The following is a 21,990-nucleotide window of genomic DNA, read 5'->3' on the forward strand; positions in this document are numbered from 1 at the left end:
TTTCCAGATTGTACAGTTCTTCCTGGGACCAAACATCCCTTTAAATCAATAAGAAACAAAGCTCTAATAAAGAATGCTGAATCAGGCCCCTCACCACCGTACTAATTATGCAGAGAGCACCCAGCGATGTTTACAGTGGACCTTTCCACGACCTGACCATAACATTAAACTCAGAGTCTATTCCAGGAGCAGGCAAGTCTCCATAAAAATTTTATTTTGAAAGGCAAATGCTTACTCACTGCCTTAACACTGAAAGACGTGGTTACTCCTACTTTGCTCTCCCTAAACATCGTTAGGTAGTTAGATGACCAATGATTCTTAAAACTGTGTCAGGAAAGTCAGGGAAAGGATTGGTTCTGCAGACAGAGAAGATTCCAAGCACTTTATGTAGACTGGATGGAGGGAAACTGTATAGAGCATCCAGTGTGGACAGGTGTAAGCTGGGGGGGGGGGGGGCGGGGCGCGGCGCAGGGAGAGCTTGAGATTTATTATTGCAATCGTCTCAACGTGAAAAGAAAATCTGGGTCCCCGTAGACGTTCGTCATTCTTAGTACCTGTAATGCATCAGATGCCCCGAAGTAGTTAACCGAACGCCTGCTTCATGCATCTCAGTTCTGTGTTTGTGTCTGTTCGCGAGCGTGTTTGCCTGAATGTAGTTTTCCCGGCAGCGGCGTGTGTTTGCTGTACGTGCGCCCGCGTACGAGTATGAATTAATTACATATTGGAAACATCTGCATTAGCGGCGTCCGCAGTCCCCGCCGCTCCGGGCGGGACGTTCGGCTCCGTCCGTCACTTGGTGTTAGGACCACTCGGAAGACCTGCCGGGCGGACGCCTGATTGTGGTTCCCGGGGGGCCGGAGCTCCGGGAGCCTGTACCATCTCCATCCGAAGGGGAGGAGAGGAGGGAAAGAGAAGGCGACCGAGCGAGGGGGGTCGGTTTCCCCGCAGCTGGGTGGGTGGTGGTGGTGGGGGGGCAGGGTGAGGGGGGGGGGCAGCCGGGGCCGGAGCAGGGGTCCGCGATCGCGCCGCAAATCCCCAACTTGAGCACCGCCTCCCGCCCCCCCTCCCCACCCCCCCGGGGAGAGACGCGCGCCCCCTGGCTCGGCCCCCGCCCCGGCCGCTGGGCCCGGGCCCCTCGGTGCCTCCCCGCTCCGGCTTCCGATCGAAGCGAGGGCAGGGCAGGAGGGTTCTGACAGCCCGAGGGGCTCGGTAAGGAGGGGAAGGAGGAGGAGGAGGAGGAGGAGCCGGGGTGGGGCCTGGAGGGGGCGAGGAGGGAGGGCTTCCCCGCCTCGCCCGCCGCCCGGCTGTGCAGGCGCTGCTGGCGGCGGCGGCGTCTCCAGCTCTCGCTCCGGCCGCCGCTGCCGCCGCCGCTGCTGCCGCCGCCGCCGCCGCCGCCGCCCGGGCGCCGGGGAGATGCCGCCCCGCGCCGCGCCGCGCTGAGGCCGTGCGTGCGCCCTCCCGCCCGCCCGCCCGCGGGGCTGCGTGCTCCCCGCGCACCGGCTCTGCGCGCCAGCTCACAGGCGCCCGGGAGCCCCTCCGAGTCACGCCGCCCGGCGGCGCGGCGAGCGCTCGCCCGCAGTGGCCCCGGCGGCACCCGCGTCCCCCGGCGCGCTCCCCTCCGCTTCTGCAGCCCCCGCTCCTCGGCTCTGCCTCCGCGTCCCGTGGTGATTTTTTTTTTTTTTTCTTTTTTCCCTTTCCCTCCCGAGAGGGAGAGGGCGGGGTAGGTCCCCTCCTCTAGCTCCCCCCTCCCTTTCCCTCCCGGTTTGAATTTCTTCCCCCTGGCATTTCACTGGCTCCCGGCGCGCGAGGCAGGAGCCGCACGCAGGCGAGAGGAAGGCTGCGCCTCCCCCGCGGCTCCCGGCCCCGGCCGAACTGGAGCCCGCAGGGGTGCGGGGAGAAGAGGACGCAGCGGGAGGGGCCCGGCTCACGCCCGCGCCGAGGACGGCCCGCCTCCCCGGGAGAAGCCCACGGAGAGACGCACGGCGTCTCCGCAGCGAGCTCCCCGAGTCCCGCGAGCCGGCAGCCGACGATGGTGGTGGCTCCGCGAGCCGGCTGCGGGGCAGCGCTGTCGCTCTGGATTGTCAGCAACCTCCTCTGCAGAGCCTGGACGGCCCCGGCCGCGTCCCGTAAGTAAGCCCCCCGCGAGCGCGCGCCGCGCTGGAGCGGTTTCGGTGCCGCATTGAGGTGCCTCCCCGGGGGGTGGCAACTCCGAGGTGCCCTCGCGGCTCCGGCCCCTGGCGTGCGCGGGTGTCTCCGCCGTCACGCACTTGCGGCCACTGCAGCAGAGAAACTCCGAGCCCCGGCGCTCCCGGTGGGGGGGGGGTGGGGAGCGGTGGGGGGGGGGGGGGGCGAGACGGGGCTTTGAGGCCGGTGATGCTTCTGGAAAGTTGTTCCCGGTCCGGGAGATTCGTTGGCACCTGCTGGGTTGGAGTGATGAGGGTGGATGGCAGCTTCTTAGGAGTTATTCTTCCACTTCGGTGGGCTTGTTGTGGAGGGAGTTCGTGGCATTTTTGCTTAGGTAGGTCGGTGAAAGGAAAGCGAAGACGGTGGCAAAAATAAGTTGCGTATTTTTATTTATGGTTTCAAGTTAAATGAGCACGGATTTGGGGGTGAGAGAGGAGCACCTTTTGAGCAGTTTGGGCACCCATGGACTTCTCTTACCTCCCCTCCCACCCCAACAAGTTAATGACCATATAGTACTTGCTTATTGAAATGGGAGACAGTGAATCCAGTATGGTAACTGAAATTGCTCCGATTCTTTGGCAGTTGGATGTAATACAGTCTAGGACTTGGGACAGGCAGGGCAAACCGTCAGTAATGTAGTAATGAACACATTTCTTAAGAGTTGTCAGGAAAATGATGCTGCTCAGTGTATTTACGTCTTTGTGTTTTAGCAAGCCTTTTTTTTTTTTTTTAAGAAAAGGTTGCTCATATTTTCATGTGGTTAGCAAGAGTAGAAAGAAATAGAAGTCTCCAGCCCATCTTCTGAATTGCTTTGGAAGTGCATACTGTGCCTCCGGAGGGGAAATGCATGATCGCTCCTTTGGTCCAGAAAGAGTTAAACACTAGACATTGCCCATGAGAATCTTAGGATAACGTTTATAAGCACATACTGCTTGTTGTTGGGAGAGAATGAGTTAATTTGTTAAGGAATACTCATGGAGACTTTCGTTTGAAAATAAGTGTTTTCCATTTAGGAAAAAAAAAAGTTTCGTGTTTTCCAGAATTCATTGTATGTGTAGTCCTATTCCTGTTTATGAGATCTTGGGATGCATTGATGCATCTTTACACATATGTTAATCTTAACGTTCTTATTCCAGGATGTAAATATTAATAAGAACCATTGAAAAAAGATTTTGTAAGTTGGGCAAAAAAATCTATCTCATAATAATGTCATATGATGAATCACTATTACTGTTTTGATGCATTTTCCCAAGTATTGAATTTGCTTCTCTTTTCTTGCAAGATAGGAAGTCACTAAATAGCAGTTTGTAATGGACCTCAAAAAATATTGTAGAGCGTTTTTTCAAGAGGGTTAAACCTCAAAAAAGTGATATATTATTAATACTGTATGCCAGTTTTATACCTTTAGGCAGAAAATGAAGACACAGTGCTCAGTGTTAATATTTACATAAATATGTAACTATATCCTGAGAAAACTATTCTGATGAAATTTCAGTTCCCATTTCAAGATCTGGTTATATAGAACTCACTGCCACTTTTTTCAGAAATTCAATTCATTACGAGTTAAGTTAATTACGTTCACTGATTAAAGGCCCTCATATCCAGGATTTTTCCTGGGTTTTGTATTGCATCTTTCTGTATACTGCAATTAACGATGGATCCATCTGAAACATTTGCCATGTATCAAGAATGAATAGCATACATGTAGCCACTGTGTTAATACATTTTAAAAATGGTAAAGTTGTTTCAGAAACATATTCTTAGTTTTTACAACTTAGAATTTGGTGGTAGGGAACAGCAGAGACTATTACTTTTAAGATAGTGATACTTAGGTTTGATTAAAATTTATTCATTACCTTATTCGTTAACGTTCAGTGGCTTAACTAAGATGACCTTTTATTTCATTTGAACTTAAATTGTGTGACCAACACCCAGAGTTTCCCTCCATCCTGGAAATCAATTTAATAATAAGAATGATGTAGACTTTATCGATTGGAACGAGCTTCACATACTCCGTGCTTTAAAATTACATTGAAATTTTACCCTTAATGAAAATTTTCATTTATTATTATATGCAACTCTGAAAAAGAATAAAAGATAGTTATATTCTTAATACTGAAAACACTCAAAGGAGAAAAAAAATGGTAACTACATGAATCTAAGATAATGAACAACTCAACCAGGAGAGGTCATCACGAGACAAAAAGTAGCATGAAAATCTAAAAGTGATGTTTTTATTTGGTACTCATTAAAAAAAAAATATGATGACTATGCTAAAACTTTCTGCCCCCCCGGTAACTTTTTAACATGGTGGACATTTCTAGAAGACGCAGCTAATATTTTTTTCATTTGATAACGGTACCATTTCAAGTCTATATTTGCTTCTGGCTTATTTCTTTCTCTCTTACTGAAACATACATAAATCTGCTGTTACTGTTAGTACTATGTTTTTGATAACTAGATAAAATAAAGAAGCTCATCTCTAGGATTAAGTAGAGACAGAGTCTAATTTCTTGACACAGTGAGAACGAGCGGCTGCTGAGTGGATAGAATCATATAACCTTCCTCTTAAATGTATACATACGGGACACGTATGCAAAGTTTAAGTAGAATATTTTACTCTTAGGAAGTTGCATTTATTTGAACTCATTTGAAAGATGCTGACGGCTCAGTTCTAAACGACGAGGAGTTTGGGCTAGCATTTGATGAATTTAACTTAGTGTTAAAGTATATAAATTTTGACTTAAATAGTGCTTTCTGGTAAAGATCACTTTACATTATTTTGCATACCCGCTAAACCATAATTTCCCTGTCACATTTAAGAAATGTGTTTTTGATTAATCAAATACTTTGTAACAAATACGCTTTTGTAAATATATAAGCAAATATAAACATAAGCATATATAAATATACACACAGACATATATGTATTTGGCAAAATCCTTTAAATACATATTATGTAACATGTAGGTACATTATTATTTAATATAGTGTGTATATTACATATTTATTTTATGTAATATATGTATATATTTCTATATTTTCTAACATATCTTCCAAAGAGTTAAAGCTGCTTACAAGTTTAGAGATGGGTCTTTTCATGTGCAATTATTTCAAGTAACTCAGGCAACAATATCAAAAGAAGAGTATACTGATGTGTCTTCTTCTCCAATTCATATAGCACCCTAAAATGGTATATTTGAAGTAGTTGAAGTAAATGTAAATATATATAAATAAATATAAAAGCAAAGGCTGCTAGTTTACATGGAGCTTAGACATAGTAATGAGGCTGTCTTAATAAAATGAATTTAAACCAAAAAAAAAAAAAAATGCTTTAGGGCCAGCAAATTTCACTGGCTGATTAGAGATAGGACATTATTTACTTAATTTAAGCTAATAATAAGAAAAGTGTTACTCATTGAAGACAACTGTATAATCCTGATTTCATTGCAGGCACTGATATTCAGAGAGCAGGAATATTTGCCAAAAATTCCTCCATTAATATGGTACATGGCAAAATTGGCTACAAAAAAAAAAAAGGAATCCCTAGATTCAGTATAGGTCTTTATTAACTTTTATACAGCTGTAAATGTACATCATTTTTAGGTGAGTAACATCGAAGTTGTTTGATATGCATTATATTTTTAAAGCCACACTTCTCATTTTCTATTCTAGTTTGGAAGATATTTCAAGTTTTAACTTCTTTAAGATTTTAGATTACTTGTCTTAATTATCAATTCTTCCAGAGAAAGTCTTAATAAGTCTTTAAAAATGAACTAATAAGTCTTCTTGTCTGATGTATCCTTCTTATGATTGAAACATGAGGTATTTGATATATATCCCCTTGTCTTGCTATTCTTTGGAAAATTTTAAGAATATTTTATTTGTTGAAAATTATGTATACAGTAAGGAGAGAGTCTAGGCTCAGAAATTCTTAATTCACAGCTAGTGTATGATTCTCTTACGAGTATCGCACATATAGAGAACCAACTTCTGCACGTTTTGTGGTGATTGATATTAATGGGATGGAGAAGTAAAACATGTAATTTCAAAATTTTTCCCATATCTAATTGATTCGAGAAGTGTTTTCTTTTGTCGTTTATTGCCACTTGCAAAATTAAAGAGCAGACTACATAATTTAAATCTCAAAACTGCAGTGTTACGGAAATAAAGTGAATGCTAGATTTCCCCGTACGTGTATTGGTATCTGAAAGTGAATATTATCAGTATTTCTAGAGAAATAGATATTTTAAGATAAGCAGCTATGGGAAAAACAAGACATATTTTTACAATCATGTAATGTTTGGCCATTGGAAGAAGTTACGTGTTTATTTTTGCCATTTTAATATGTACGAATAATGATGAAATGATCTTCACATAGCCTTTAACTTTTCAAATGAGAAACCTAAAGGACAGTCTGAAAGGAATGATCGGTCAAAACATCGGATCTCTCCATCTCCTGGGATCTGTAGAACTTGGATGTCTGAGTTCCGACCAACTAAAGGTGTTGGGATATGGAGGGGCTGCCTCTTTGTCCATCCTGATGTTTCCTTGCATGTGGAGGAAAAGTCCTCTTGTGACATTCTTAGCCTTAGCCTTCCCGTGTTAAGCAGAGGGACTTGCCTGGCAGGTGACTTTGGATTAAAGGCCTGTCACGGCTGAGCCCCTCCTTCTTCCTTCCAAGCTGCCTGCAAGAGGTAGAGATTCCACTGAAAGACACAGAAGTATATATAGGCTGTGCCTCTGCAATAATTTGTGTGATAAATGAGAAGCCTTACGGTGTTTTGGTTTTCCCTATGGCTAGAAAGTTTGTTTAATTTCAGGATTAAGGTCAATGAATCCCATTGTTGCCACACAGCTAAGCCCCGTTCGGCAATTATTACGTACTGGGTGGTGTTCGCTCTTCACCTGTGACTTCTTTTCTAATCCAGAACTCAGGCAGAGAAGAGAGTGCTATTTGCTGTACCCTGTCAAAACCAAAGATATTAAAATGCCAGCAACAAGCTTATTTAGTATTGAACTAAATGAACATGAGAATATTTTTGCAGGTTTTAAAAATCAGCAATGGAATGAGGCTCGTGTTTTTCCCTTTGAGGTTGAGTTGGAGAATTGGACCTATTCCAGCTATGACCTCCTAGAACCATTCATTCATATTCTGTTATTAGTGATACTCATCTTAGAAAGACATTTGGAATACCATTTCTTTACTTCTGGTCAGTAACATTACCATTTTAAATGCATCTTACTTATGGACTTTAGTAGCTACGTGCTCGGTTGAACCTTACCTATTTAAGCATCAGGTGGATTTGACATGCCTTGAGTTGGTAACCACTTCGTGTCCACGTTCCTTTTGCATGGTCATGAAGAGTTAGATATTTTGGGTCGGTTGTTCTAAAAAAGAAAAAAAAGTCTTTCGCACTTTGAAGACAAAGTTGATCATTTCCTCAATTGTACATTTTCATGCCAAGCTTGTTAAACTCTTACTTAGTTCATTTGGGGGGTAGACTATTCATAATAACAGCTTGAAGTAACTGATTTTTTATAGCACTCCAGATTTTAAAACCTCCCGTGATAGTAGGAAATCTGGAAATAAAGACGTGTTCATTGGCTCAGAGTTTGCTTGCTGAAGATATCATATTTTTGGTATACAGCGAAAAGTGCTGAAGAAGTACACAAGAGCTCCTAAGGGCCGTATTCTGCGTCGTACTTATGATTTACATTGGTTTGAAATATCCTCATAAACATGCAGAGTGATGTATTCTTTAACGCTTTCACGTGTAGGAAGGCGGTGAAACTTTTGCCGGGCAAAAGGATCCCCAGGCACACGTAAGGTTCTCCGTCCCTTTTCAGGTACGTTCATTCACCCCCTGCTTGGTTGGCGCTCGACTGGTGGCCTTAGTGGTCTGGGAATGTGTATTACAGAAGATGGCAGGGGATGTGCATTAGATGTCACGTGGAAAAAAAAGTATGCGAAAAGAAAAATTTTGCCCTGACTCCTGATAATTTTCTACTGCTATTACAATGTCCGTGATGTCACTCAATAATATTATTCAGAAGGATTACATGGAAAAAAGTAAATACATACACGCCGAATTCAAAAGGCAGGTCATTATGCGCGGAAATACCATGATTCGCCAAAGAAAGTCATGCATTTACCTCTAAGAATGTTCTCGTAAAATAGAAGGTGCTTGTTGTTACCTGTCAACCATACTGACTCGAATGCTTATTTTGAACTAACAGAAAACATATGTTGATTAATTGCATTGCTCTGTTAACTCATTTTGGTAGGCAGCCACCTCTTAATGAGAACCAGATTATTTAGCATCCCTGTAAGTAAATATTTACCTTTATATACTTCATATATTTTTTCAGATATTAGGCAAACTACATGAACAGAATAACTACATGAAAAAATTTCAGCCTAATTATGTCACATGGCAAAATTTTACCATATTTTAAGAGTATCATTTGTTGAAAAGTTTTTAATGACACATTAACCATGGCCTATTCTGCATGAAATTACCTAATTGCTACTGAATTTTCGCGCAAAATTGATAGATTTATGTAATGCGTATGAAACATTTTTGGTTCAAACAAAAATTAATATGTCTGGAAAAATGTATGATTATCAGTTTTCTCAGATGATTAAATGAATATGTTATTAGGTTAGTGGTTCCAATGCCAACCAGTCTAAGAACACATGATCCATTTTTTTTTTTTTCTTTTTCTTTCGGTGTGCCCTTGGGCACAATGACCCCGAGTCTAATGCCACTGTCCAGGCAAATGTTGTTTTACTGTCCAGGCATTTGTTTCTCAGTGAGTCTGTGTATGGCCATAGAGTCATATCTCCCTCAACACAGTATCCCAGACAGGTGTGCATAATCTCATGAAATTTGATCTATAAAGTAAAACTTGATTTTATACTCATGTTATATATACCGTCACCGGGAGTTTTCAGCTGACTTTTGTTAGTGATAAAACTCCTCACTGAAATCACTTAATTAATGTTAAGTGTTCTTTGAAAAGAATATTTAGGAGAATTCATACCTGCCTCATAGAATAGGTTTGTAATGGTCACATCTCCAAAAATAAAATTTCCTCATGCCCGTCTGTAGTATATGTGAGTTTTATCCTGATACCTTAACCTAAGCATGTAAGTCTCTTATGGCTAATTTAAACCACATGCTATTATTGCTGATTATATATATTTTTTGCTGTCTGGATTATGGGAGTAAGAATAACCATTTTATCATGTCAGTTGACAAACTGTGTCAAAGATATCAGTGCGCCATATTGGGTACTTAAATTGTTTCTATTATCACCAGTGCAAAAATAAACAGCTTCATTCCGATATTTATATACTGATGTGTTTATTTGTATGGAATCAGTGGCAAAGAATGGGATCAAAGAGTTTGTATATTTTTTCTTTAATGAACATTTCCTGATTGAGCTCCATAAATTTGTAATAGCTCATGCATTCACCACCAATGAATGAGCATCGTTTCCTAGACTCTTGGCATCAATAGACATTTTTATACTCTAAGAGTTTTTTGCCTGTTGATATGAACAGTGTTTCTTGAGTGTTGACTTCAGGTCAGGCTCTACTCTTTAGATGCATTAACTCTTTTAGTCCTTAGACCAGTGTTCCGATCAGCAGATGAGAAAAGTGGGCAGACAGAAAAGTGAAGAAGCTTGCCAGGCCACGCGTACGATCTATCCCTCCAGTGTATGCTCTTGACCATGATGCCTCAGGCTGAGGGAGAAATCCTATGTCATTGATTTCCAGTTCTCTGACTAATATTGAGTTTCATCTTGCATGTAGGCAACATTTTAAGGTTAATTAACTGCTTGCATAGAGTAATAGTGGGGAAAAAACCTGTTATCGTAATGTTTCCATTTCAATGATACTAATGTTAAATAATAACACATAAGATGTCATTTATGTTCTTCCTTTTCATAATAAAGTGATTTTACAGTGTAATTCTATCTTTTGGGTACTGTTAGCATACATTTAAAAAAATTTTTTTTAATGTTTATTTATTTTTGAGAGAGATGGAGTGCAAGTGGGGGAGGGGCAGAGAGAGAGGGAGACACAGAATCCAAAGCAGGCTCCAGGCTCCGAGCTGTCAGCACAGAGCCCGACGCGGGGCTCGAACCCACAGACTGTGAGATCATGACCTGAGCTGAAGTCGGACGCTTAACCGACTGAGCCACCAAGGAGCCCCACTATTAGCATACGTTTTAATGGTCATGTGTTGAAAATATTTATTAAAAAAAAAAAGAAAGTATTTATTGAAAGCTGTGCAAAGTATTTGCTGAAATGCTTTGTCAGATATTAATAAAAGCTGTTTTAAACTGATTCTAAGGAAATTTTGCAGTCTGTATCCGAACCATAAATATCACTGACATTACTAAGCGTAAGTGACGATGCCTGTGTAATCTGTAACCATCGTTTTCAGTATCCATTTCATGTAGGGTCTAAACCATAAAGCTTTTCTTGAGAGTCTTGTTGAGAGGAAAACTTCTTGGACTCGAATGGTAGTGGGAAGATATTTGTCTCCAAAATATTTGCCATTGCCAACGCTTAAATATTTCTTGTATCTGTTCCTGCTCTCTTTCCTGTTACTGCGACTCTTGAGAGGATCTTCAGCATTTGCCTCCAGACATTAAATTAGTAGCCTCCCTGCTTCCAGCCATTTTCCTCTAGTTTACCATCAGTATGTATTCCCGACATACTTTCCAGAAACACAGATCTTGTCCTAGGAGTCCACTTCCCTGGTGCTTGCCTGTCCCTTTGACGCAAACTCCCCCGGCACCCCACGTGTACCCCATGTGCGCCCTGTGACCTCACCGTACTAAACCCCTTCTGGTTCCTCCTTCCCACACACTCTTTTCCAGTTGTGTTTCTCTTTTGCATCCTCACTTACGTTCTGTGCTTCTGGAACACCTTTTGCTGTTTTATCCATGCTGATTTAGGGGAAACTCACTGATGGTCCAAGCCTCTGGCTCTGGAGCAGATTTGAGGTGCTGTCACCTCCCTGTGGTGATTTGGTCTCATCACAGGCAAAATTCTAGGAAAATAGTAAGGGAGTCGAGTGATGTCAAATAACGCACATCCTTTTCAATATTCAGGTGGTAGAGTGAGAAATCATCACAAATTACGGACAATAGAAAAACGGCAAGAAATATATTTTGAAAAGATAGAACACAGATACTTACCATCATTTATACATGAATATTAATCTGTTGTTTCAAGGGGAATAACGAAACCTGCTGTGAAAGCTCTGTGGTTCCTCCAACCCTTTTTCCTGCATGGCTCTATTTTGCAGCATTTTCTGCCCTTCACTTAAGCCATATCATCGGTCAGACTGCTTGGACTGCCCTTTTCAAAACACGGTTGTTTCAAAGAAATACCTGTAATCTGCATGCAAATCAAAGACAGATGTCAACAAAATAATTATTGGGCCTACCAGGTACTTGAAATAGAATGCTTAAGATGTCAAAAAAAATCTTGTAAATGGTACAGGTAGTTGCAGAGAAAGTTGATAATTATATATATTTAGTTTATAATAATCTTCGCACATTAGTTGATTTTTGTCCAAGTGGGTATGGGATGTCAGGAAGTTTCATTTTGATTTCTAATATGACAAAAATATCTTTGGGGAGTGCCAAAAATAGGCCCTTATATTTTGTTTCTGTTTTAACTCTCCACATCCCTGCATTTGAAACTCTGTTGATGTTGCATTTCAACCTGAAGATATCCCCCAGCCTGCAAGATCCCTGCCTTTTCAAGGTCCGCCCTTCAGGCGAAGGCTCTTCCCAGTTTTATATCCTTCACATGGACTCCCCCTACGTCTGCCTATTGGTAACAGAAGTTACTCCTTTTCTCTCATCCCAGACTTTGCATGGACACAGCCTACACTTTGTACTTAGGTTAACAGGTATAAAGGCATGGTCGTATTAAAGGAACCAGACTTCAATAAGCATCTTTCATCATAGCAGGTACTATACCAGTTACACTGAACTTATTACATGAAATTAGTCGATTGCCTCTCTGCATAGGGATGCTCAAAAAATTGAAAGCTCACTGGTTTCATTTTTATAGAGTTTTATCAAGTTCTCTCTTCTACTGATACAAAATCTGCGTCCTCATAAATCTGGCCATTGGTTGGAGTTGGGCTTTTCAGGTAATAAAAGCTTAATATTTACCTGATATTCTACTGCCATAAAATATTTGAAGACAGACATGATAGTATGATTAACTATAATTTTAATATTTTGTCACTATTTTTATAGATGGCTAATTAATATGTCAAAGATTAATTCATCCATTAAGGGAAAATGCTGCACATGAGCGGCATTAAATAAATACAAATGCATTGAACTGAAATGGGTTTTGTAAGATTTGGATATAAATTGTGCATATAGCTGGGTTGTAGCACAAAATACAGATATGTTTTATTAGTTGTATTTTTATAGCTAAAAATATTGTAATCAGGAGTAATATAATTTTAATATAATATCAGTTACAACAAAGTTTTCCTGTAAATAGTAATTCTCATAAAAATACTGCCTTAAAACTGACGTGTCTGTATGAATCAAAACAAAAATGAACCAGGTAAGTATTTCAGAGGACTGTCATTCAAAAGGAAAAGGGCTGTTAAAGTTATTTTAAAGTATAGTTTATACCTACTTGCTCAACATGAAAGGCAACATATTCTTAAATTTATTATTTGTCCTTTGTCCAAAGTATATTAAGAAAGTGTTACTGCAATTTGATTAGTCTTCATATTGTGAAAACATGGCTTCGTGTTACATTATCAGTATATGCGGTGATCTGAGGCGTTTTAGTTTTACAAAGATTATATAATCACCCCAAATCTAAATTTTGGAATTTAAAATGCGTTGATTCTACACATTTTAGATTGCAAGTGGAGAAATTAGAGCATCGCATCCACCTCTGAAAAGGAAGTTTTAGAACCTTGTAAATAAACACAGCGTTGTTCTTTTATCAAATTGGCACCAGCCTTTTTGTAAAAGGCTTTCAGATCTGTTGTTTGCTCCTTTATATGCCTATAATTACACCATTCAGAGCATCTCACACTGTGTTTGTTTCTACATATTGCACTTTCGAATGACAAATGCCCCCATGGTGGAGCCAAAGACAAACCATGTCAAATGATGGAAATTTCTGGCTTCCTTCCTGAAGTTGACCGGTGACAACAGTTGCCTAAGAAATTGAAAAGGAGGGACCACTCGGAGATGTGCTGATCGACATCTTTGGGAGAAATGAGTGACCTAGGCCTGGAGCTAAAATGATTTCCTATTATTTTATTTATATTACTCTTAAAAGCTTCCACATAACACATTCAGTTTTCCAAATTTTAGTAAGAAAAAACTGCCATTTAATAGCGTGCTTCTGTAAGTCACACATGCAGGGTTTCTTAACTTTTATTTCAAAATTATTTTAACCGTAATATTTCACCGTAGTACGTTGCCTCAAATCTCCCTTTTATTTATTAGGCATGTTAAAATTTAAATTAAAATTATAAATCATCTCTGTCGGTCCAGAAGTAAATTTATCAGTAGGTGATTAAAGTCCTTCCCATTATGGCATTTTAGCTGGAACTTAGAGAATAAGAAGGAAGTAGCCAAGAAAAGAAAGAGGAAGAATGTTCCAACCAAAAGAGGACAACCATGCATTTCGGACATTGGTTTAAGTTTAGACTTCACCCTGATGAGGAGGTGTTAGGTGGCTTTGGAGTAAGACTTGTGTAAAAAATGTAGTGAAAAGAAAGTTTTGGAAGAGTAAATGGCATTGCTCAATAGTTTATCAACAAATAGAAAATAAATCTCTGTTGGGTTGAAAATATAGACAGTAAGCATTATCTTTAAATCAGAATAATTTAAGTTTTATCAGTTTTGTTTAAAAAAATAAGCATTGGGGAATCCTTACATTCTGTGGATGAACTTGACTATCTAGCAAGTTGACTCTCTAGAATACAAAGCATCTAAATTGCTATAAATAGAATATACACCATAGATTTGGGTATAGGGTGGGTAAGTTTTTCCTAACAATTGCTATTTTAAACTCCTTGAAAGATTTTGGAGAATTTTATTTGTTTCTGTTTTGCTTTGTTTTGTTTCTTTGTAAGTGTGTTTGAGTGTATGAACCAAAAGTAGTTGTAATCTACTTTGGTTCAACCTAAAATGGCAAATTTGGTTAGTTAGACTTCACTCAATCAAATAAAAATCAGAATGCTATATGTGAGTGTTTTATGTATATGTCTGTTTACTGTCTGTGGCAAGTTTCTGTATTTTCAAAGCCAGTCTCCATACATGTGTGAAATAAATAGTCATTTATGAGCGTCCCATCCTGGACGCTCCTAAAGTAAAGGCCACTGTAATCTAACGTTCTGTGGTCATCACTGAAAATTAGTTTTATACTGATTACCTAATTAAATGTGTTGACGTTGATTTGGTAAAACTATTAATGATTTTCAAGAGGAATCTACCTATTCTTTTGACTCTCTTGTAATAGTTATAAGCAGAGACCAACATGTCAAAAAGGCTGGGTTTGGTTGTTGGCTCTGGTCCTCAGCGACCTTACATGAATTATCGAAACTTTTGAGCCCCGGTATTCTAATGTTTAAAATGGTGAAGTAACGGGGCACCTGGGTGGCTCAGTCGGTTAAGCATCCAACTTCGGCTCAGGTCATGATCTCGCAGTTGGTGAGTTCGAATCCCACGTTGGGCTCTGTGCTGACAGCCCAGAGCCTGGAGCCTGTTTCAGATGCTTTGTCTCCTTCTCTCTCTGCCTCTCGCTTGCGCGCGCGCTCTCTCTCTCTCTCTCTCTCTCTCAAAAATAAATAAACATTTAAAAAATTTTTAAAACTGGTGAAAGACTTGCCATAAGGATCAAATACAGAATGGGTGGCTTAGTTGGTTAAGCGTCTGACTCTTGATTTTGTCTCCGGTCAGGATCCCAGGGTTATGGGATCGGGTCCCGTGTTGGGCTCCGTGCTGAGCATGGGGTCTGCTTAAGATTCTCTCTCCCTCTGTGTGATGCTAAGTGAAATAAGCCATACAGAGAAAGACAGATACCATATGGTTTCACTCTCATGTGGATCCTGAGAAACTTAACAGAAACCCATGGGGGAGGGGGAGGGGAAGAAAAAAAAAAAAGAGATTAGAGTGGGAGAGAGCCAAAGCATAAGAGACTGTTAAAAACTGAGAACAAACTGAGGGTTGATGGGGGGTGGGAGGGAGGGGAGGGTGGGAGATGGGTATTGAGGAGGGCATCTTTTGGGATGAGCACTGGGTGTTGTATGGAAACCAATTTGACAATAAATTTCATATATTGGAAAAAAAATTAAAAAAATTAAAAAAAAAATAAAAAAGTGAAAAAAAAAAAAAAGATTCTCTCTCCCTCTGCCCCTCCCCTGCTTGTGTGTACATGTGTGTACTCTCTCTTTCAAAACAAAAACAAAAACAGATATATACAGAATGTGCAATGACTGGCACTTGATGGTAGATTGATTTTAGTTAATTAATTTTGTTAATTTAATTTTTGGGGTCATTTTTGAACACATTAAATATTATGCAGATCTATGAGTAAGTACTCAATAGAGTCGATAAATATTGCAAAATCATTTGTAATTGCTTCATTTATTTTTTTCAGTTTTTAATTTTAATCCCAGTCTAGTTAACATACAGTGTTCTATTACCTTCAGGTGTACAATATAGTGATTCAGCACTTCTACACATTACCCAGTGCTCATCAAGAGAAATGTACTCTTAATCTTCTTCACCTATTTCATCCATCCCCCCCCCCCCCCCCCCCCGCCCCGCCTTTTGTTCTCTATAGTTAAGAGTTTATCTTGGTTTGTCTTTCACTCTTTTTTTAATTTCCTTGTTCATTTGTTTATTTCTTAAATTCCACATATGAATGGAATGAAATCATATGGTATTTGTCTTTCTCTGACAGACTTACTTTGCTTAGCATTCATTACAATCTCTAGCTCTATCCGTGTTGTTGCACGTGGCAAGATTTCATTCTTTTTATGAGTGGGTAGTATTTCATTGTGTGTGTGTGTGTGTGTGTGTGTGTCTTCTTTATCCAGTCATCTATCAGTGGACACTTGGGCTGCTTCCTTAATTTGGCTATTGTGAATAACGCTCCAGGAAACATGGCGGGGGCGGGGGGCATATATCCTTTCAAATTACTGTTTTATATTCTTTGGGTAAATACCCAGTAGTGTGATTACTGGACCATAGGATAGTTCTTCTTTAATTTTTCAGGACCCTCCATACCGTTTTCTATAGCAGCTATACCAGTTTAGATTCCCACCAACAGTGCCAGAGGGTTCCTTTCCCTCCACATCCTCGCCAATGCTTGTTGTTGATTTTAGCCAGTCTGACAGGTGTGAGATGATATCTCATTGTACTCTTGATTTGCATTTCCCAGATGATGAGTGATATTGAGCATCTTTTCATGTGTCTGTTGGCCATCTGGATGTCTTCTTTGGAGAAATGGCTGTTCCTGTCTCAGACATTTATTTCATAATGTGGTAGGGAAGCTAAGGCTTACATTTGGAACAATTAGCAAAGATAAGACCAGAATGTTATCTGATTTCCACATATCACGTGTAAATGGTCAAAAAATGAGATAATAATATCGTTCCATTGTCTTAAGAAAGACTTAATTGAAGGAAATAATGCATATATAATCTATATTAATTTATAATTTATTGTATTAATTTGTAAATATATATTCTAATGCTATATTCTACACACAGATTAATACTTGAGTCATTTATTTAAAAAGTATACTCATGTTAAAAAGTGTGGCAGAAATGATTAGAACAGTATAAAATAATGTATTTAGTGGAGCCTATTTTATAACGTGATAGGTGTTCATTTACCTTACTCACAAATGTTTCTGGAAAACCACAACATTTGTAAATTAGAAAGTTTGTGGGCATGAGGAACATATCCAAAAGCGAAAACATTTTTACTCTTAACTTGTCAGCCATATGTGCAGACAGGATAAAGCTCATTTTCTGAAGTATGATGGAAAATATAAAAAGAAATTTGACAATTTTTTCCAGTTTTGAATTTGACTATCCAAGTATCTGGAAAGCTGGGAAATCAGCGAATATTATTTTAAGTCCTTGAAAATCAGTGCCCATGATATTTGGAGGCTCAGCCGAAATTGTTTATAAACGTCTTTTTCATTATATTAGTCAAAATACTTGAGTGTCTTTTAAAAATAGATCACTGTGGTAAACTCTGAAGATTAGAGACACTTTGAACACAGGGTCTCTTACCTGAAGAGTTTTACAATCTCTAGGAAGGTAGAAAATATTTATAATTAAAATTTTAAAATGAGCAACTTTTCCAGTAGTAAAAGCTACTTGATTTCCTTGCAAAAAAGGCCCAGGCAAAATTAACAATTACATTTTGTTACGTAGATAATGAGGGTATGAATTGGAAATGATAGGATCATAAAAATGGTGGAGAAAGGTGGTCACTGGAAAATTATATTCTGAGACGTATTCTAGGGCCTGTCAGCAGTTGCTAGTGAATTCTTGTCACTGTATTTTCAGTGGCTCAGAAAACTTCTTGGGCCCATCTGCCAGACCATGACTGGGTCCTGCTTCGCCACCAGCCTGAGTTGGTCCAATGAGTTTATTCATCAGTTTCTGTCTGAGATTGGTAAAGTACGCGTAGCAGACATTCATTTTCACAATTTCCAGATTCCTGGCCATGGAAACGTAAACCCTTAAGATAGATAGTCAGTGAATTTGGAAAACATTTGTTTCTTCCCCTCCAGAAATTTTGAATATTCTTTTCACGAAATGGAGGAGGACTTAAAATTTCACCTAGAGAAAAAGAATCTCCTCTTGTGGTTTTCCTTGTCCTCATTTTCTTATTTCTTGGGTCGTCGTCTTCTCCCTACTCGCACCCAACAGGAAGATGGATAGGGTGAGGTAGAGAAAACGTGAGGAGGACACTAATGAGAGAAAACACTGGTTCCGATGTCTTCAAATAATAAAAATTAGCAGTAAGACAACACAGTCCTGACTTACATGAAATTTCCTCTTTCTCACAAGACCATGTGGTATCAGGCATAAAGAAGTGAAACGCTGCTTTCACTCTGGATATTACATTTATCATTTCATACATTGAGACAAAATCTATTAAAATCCAAAAGGAATAATGAAGGGCAATTGAACACTAGTAATTCTAAAATATTGTTCAATAAAGTCTAATTTTTAACTGTTTAGGTGGGGCTGGAAATGTTAAATAAAACTTGTAAATGCTTTAATACATACTTACAGGGTAGGTATGTGATTTCCAGAAATTTATTTCAATTTTATTATTATTATTTTGTGTGTGTGTGTTAATTTATTTTGAGAGACAGTACATGCACTTGTGCTTGCAAGGGAGGGGGACAGAGAGAGAGAGAGAGAGAGAGAGAGAGAGAGAGAGAGAGAGAAAATCCCAAGCAGGTTCCACACCGTCTGTGCAGGGCCCAAAGCAGGGCTTGATCATAACCTGAGCTGAAATCAGTTGTCAGACGCTTAACCCACTGAGCCACCAAGGCACCCCATCTCAATTCTATAATTATATTGTAGTCAATATGTATGGCCTAGGTAATTTAATATCAAAAAGGAACATTTATTTCATTATGTAAAAAAAAAAAAATTGTTTCTGGACAATAGTGTCTACATGAGAGAGATCATCCCAGCCTCATTTAGAAATGTCAGTATTAGTATTTGCAACAATTAGAGAACTTTGCTAAGGAGAGAAATAACTTCGATCATTTAACACCTATTTAGGTGCTATTGGAACAGGAGGCATTTACAAGAGGCAATTTCCTAAATAAAGTGTATTTCAAAGTGTATTGTTCATAGCCGACTTTAAAGGAAGTAAGTAATATTAAGTATAATTATGACATACTTTCATAGAACAATGTCATATTGATATTGTAATTTAATAGTTACAGGATATTTGTAATTATATTTTATTAAAATTTTTTAATGCTTATTTTTGAGAGAGAGAGAGACACAAGAGTTCTAGTGAGGGTGGGGCAGAGAGAGAGGGAGACACAGAATCCGAAGCAGGCTCCAGGCTCTGAGCTGTCAGCACAGAGCCCGATGTGGGACTCAAACCCACGAACCATGAGATCATGACCTGAGCTGAAGTCAGACGCTTAACCGACTGAGCCACCCAGGCGCCCCTGTAATTATTTTTTCATGCTGCTGATGGTAATATGCCTCATGTGCTTTAAGCACTTACCTTTGGCATTACTGTGTTCTGTACTTCACAACTCTTCTGATTTTAATAACATTTCACTTAGTTGGATTGCGGCATACTGTGGGATGGATAGTGGCTGAGTTTTATTAAAGAGGGGTGCATTTATAAAATGCTAGAAAGTGCAGAAGTTCTTAGAAAATATTCCTCGTGTTCTCATCACAGTCGATTTCATGCCAGTTGTTGTTTTTAAGGAATATAGTGTTATAATGAGGTTATTTCAGAATTGAGTAATCTATCACTTCAAACAGAGCAAAACAGAACTTGATATATATGTTTTTTACACTTTCAGTGTATTTGCAGCTTAACTTTTCAACATTGTCTATACATCAAAGGCTTAGCCTTCAAGTTTGACCACCAATGAACTATAGCCTACAAGTGGTAGATGATTATCTATAAAAAAGCCATACGGTGTCTCTATCTATATCTCAGATTATAGTCTGTACAAAAGTATGTTCTTTAGCAGATGATCAGTTTACTTAAAACATCAACAAGAAGTTATACGTGGATGTTTGTTGGGCATTGAGGACTAGTCCACAGCGGCCATTACTGGAACTGGTCTGGAGGAGGTTGGTGTAGAAGTGGAAACTTCATGGAGCACACCTGTTAATACGAGCATGAACCATCTGGCAGGTTCTGAATCGGTGGATCTGGGTGGGATCTAAGAGGTGGCATTTCTCAAAAGCTCTCACGTGACGCTTATGCAGAGAGTGGCTGTGGACCACGCATTGAATAGGGAGGTTTTAAACTCGGAATCTTGAAAGAACGTATTTCTTGCTTATTTTGAAATTTAGCACACTCTAATTGGGGAAAATTGAAAAAATGTATCATCATTATCTATCAGACTATTAAATATGTTGGGTGCAAAGAGAAGGTACGATAATGTAGTCTGTGATGCAGTTTTGAGGAAAAACATGCAAGAAGATGTAGATACTGGGTTATATAGTTGGGTAGTTTTGAACCATTTATATAATCTCTCTAAATTTTGGTTTTGCATTTATAATATTAGAGAGTTGAACTAGATTATCTCTAAAGTCCATTACAATTTTAAAGAGTTTTTTTTTTTTGTTTAAGTTTATTTATTTTGAGAGAGAGAGAGACAGAGAGAGAGGGAGGGAAAGAGAGAGAGAATCCCAGGCAGGCTCCATGTTGTCAGCAAAGAGCCCAGTGCTGGGCCCAGTCTCACAAACCGTGAGATCATGACCTGAGCCGAAATCGAGAGTCCGATGCTTAACCAACTGAGCCACCCAGGAGCCCCTAGTCCATTACAAATTTAAAAAATCTATCATCCCAGTCTCCTAGACTTTGCAGTCTTAGAACAAAATAGCATCTCTTCCAAGCCTCAGTCTCTCTCTCTCTCTCTCTCTCTGTCTCTCTCTCTTTTTAAAATTTTTAAAAATGTCTAACAGGATCTTTGGGATAGAGTCTCAAAAGAGTTTCCGAAGCTGAAATAATATTATGTATTTAAAATAGTTAACAAATTGCCTTACCAATTGTAAGTGCTCAATTACTATTACTTTTTAGGAACATTATTGTACAGATTAGATAAATCAGATCCTAGAAAGTGACATAACTTGTCCCAGGACATACACGCTAAATGACACTAAAATAACAAAATAGCTATGCAAAGACAGTCATCATCATAGACTATCACAAAAGGAGAAATAAGAGCTTGCCTTTCTCTGTTAAAACTGTAGAATTCTACCAAAATCAATCTAATCTCAGTTACCAAGATACTCAATCCTCGTGTCTGATAAAATGTGTGTGTATATGTACTCCTTTTTTGTTCTAATAATGTAATAAAAAATACTGTTTACTGATCTGCGGATATCTCCAGGTTGTACAGTATGATGTCATGTTTGTAAAACATGTCATTTATTGACATAAAATTGTTATTTACTGTCTCATCTTTTCAATTTATAAGCAAATAACATATTTCTATACCTGAGTAAATAGAAAAAGGTCTAATAAAGGGAGCAAGATTGATCAGTGTCCTCTGTGCCCTTCTTAGTAGTGAGTGTGATTTTTACAACATGTACAACCAGAAATTACTATATAGGCATGATAGATAGCTGCCAATAGTCTTGTTTTCCTCCCATAAATTACATGGCATTTATGCCAATATGGTGAGTTTTTCTACTTAAAACAGTCTGGTCCATCTTTCCTACAAAATCGACTGACAAGTGACCACAAAACATTACTATTAACATATTTTGTATCTTTTTAAATTTTTTTAAATGTTTATTTATTTTTGAGAGAGAGAGAGAGAGAGAGAGAGAGAGAGCGCGTGCGCATGAGCAGAGGAGAGGCAGAGAGAGAGGGAGACACGTGTCCGAAGCAGGCTCCAGGCCCTGAGCCGTCAGCACAGAGCCCGACGCGGGGATTGAACTCACAGGCTGTGAGATCATGACCTGAGCTGCAGTCAGGTGCTTAACCAACTGAGCCAGCCAGGCGCCCCAGCATATCTCCTATCTTAAATTACCTGCC

The 21,990-nt window shown here is 39.5% G+C and overlaps 1 protein-coding gene and 1 long non-coding RNA gene across 3 annotated transcripts in view; both read left to right on the top strand.

Moving 5' to 3' along the window:
* LOC122236465 overlaps positions 1-186 on the top strand; it is a 36,255-nt gene extending 36,069 nt beyond the window's left edge. For both annotated transcript variants that reach the window (XR_006214542.1, XR_006214543.1), the window contains one exon: positions 8-186. This is a non-coding gene — a long non-coding RNA (uncharacterized LOC122236465). The remainder of the gene's footprint in view (positions 1-7) is intronic.
* A 1,808-nt stretch (positions 187-1,994) lies between these two features.
* Positions 1,995-21,990, top strand: part of CNTNAP2 (contactin associated protein 2) — a 1,960,721-nt gene continuing 1,940,725 nt past the window's right edge. Inside the window, exon 1 of the mRNA XM_042974552.1 lies at positions 1,995-2,126. Coding sequence (XP_042830486.1) covers positions 2,030-2,126 — 97 coding nt within the window. The 5' untranslated portion in view covers positions 1,995-2,029. The remainder of the gene's footprint in view (positions 2,127-21,990) is intronic.

Source organism: Panthera tigris, chromosome A2 (genome assembly GCF_018350195.1).
Source record: "Panthera tigris isolate Pti1 chromosome A2, P.tigris_Pti1_mat1.1, whole genome shotgun sequence".
Classification (NCBI taxonomy): domain Eukaryota; kingdom Metazoa; phylum Chordata; class Mammalia; order Carnivora; family Felidae; genus Panthera; species Panthera tigris.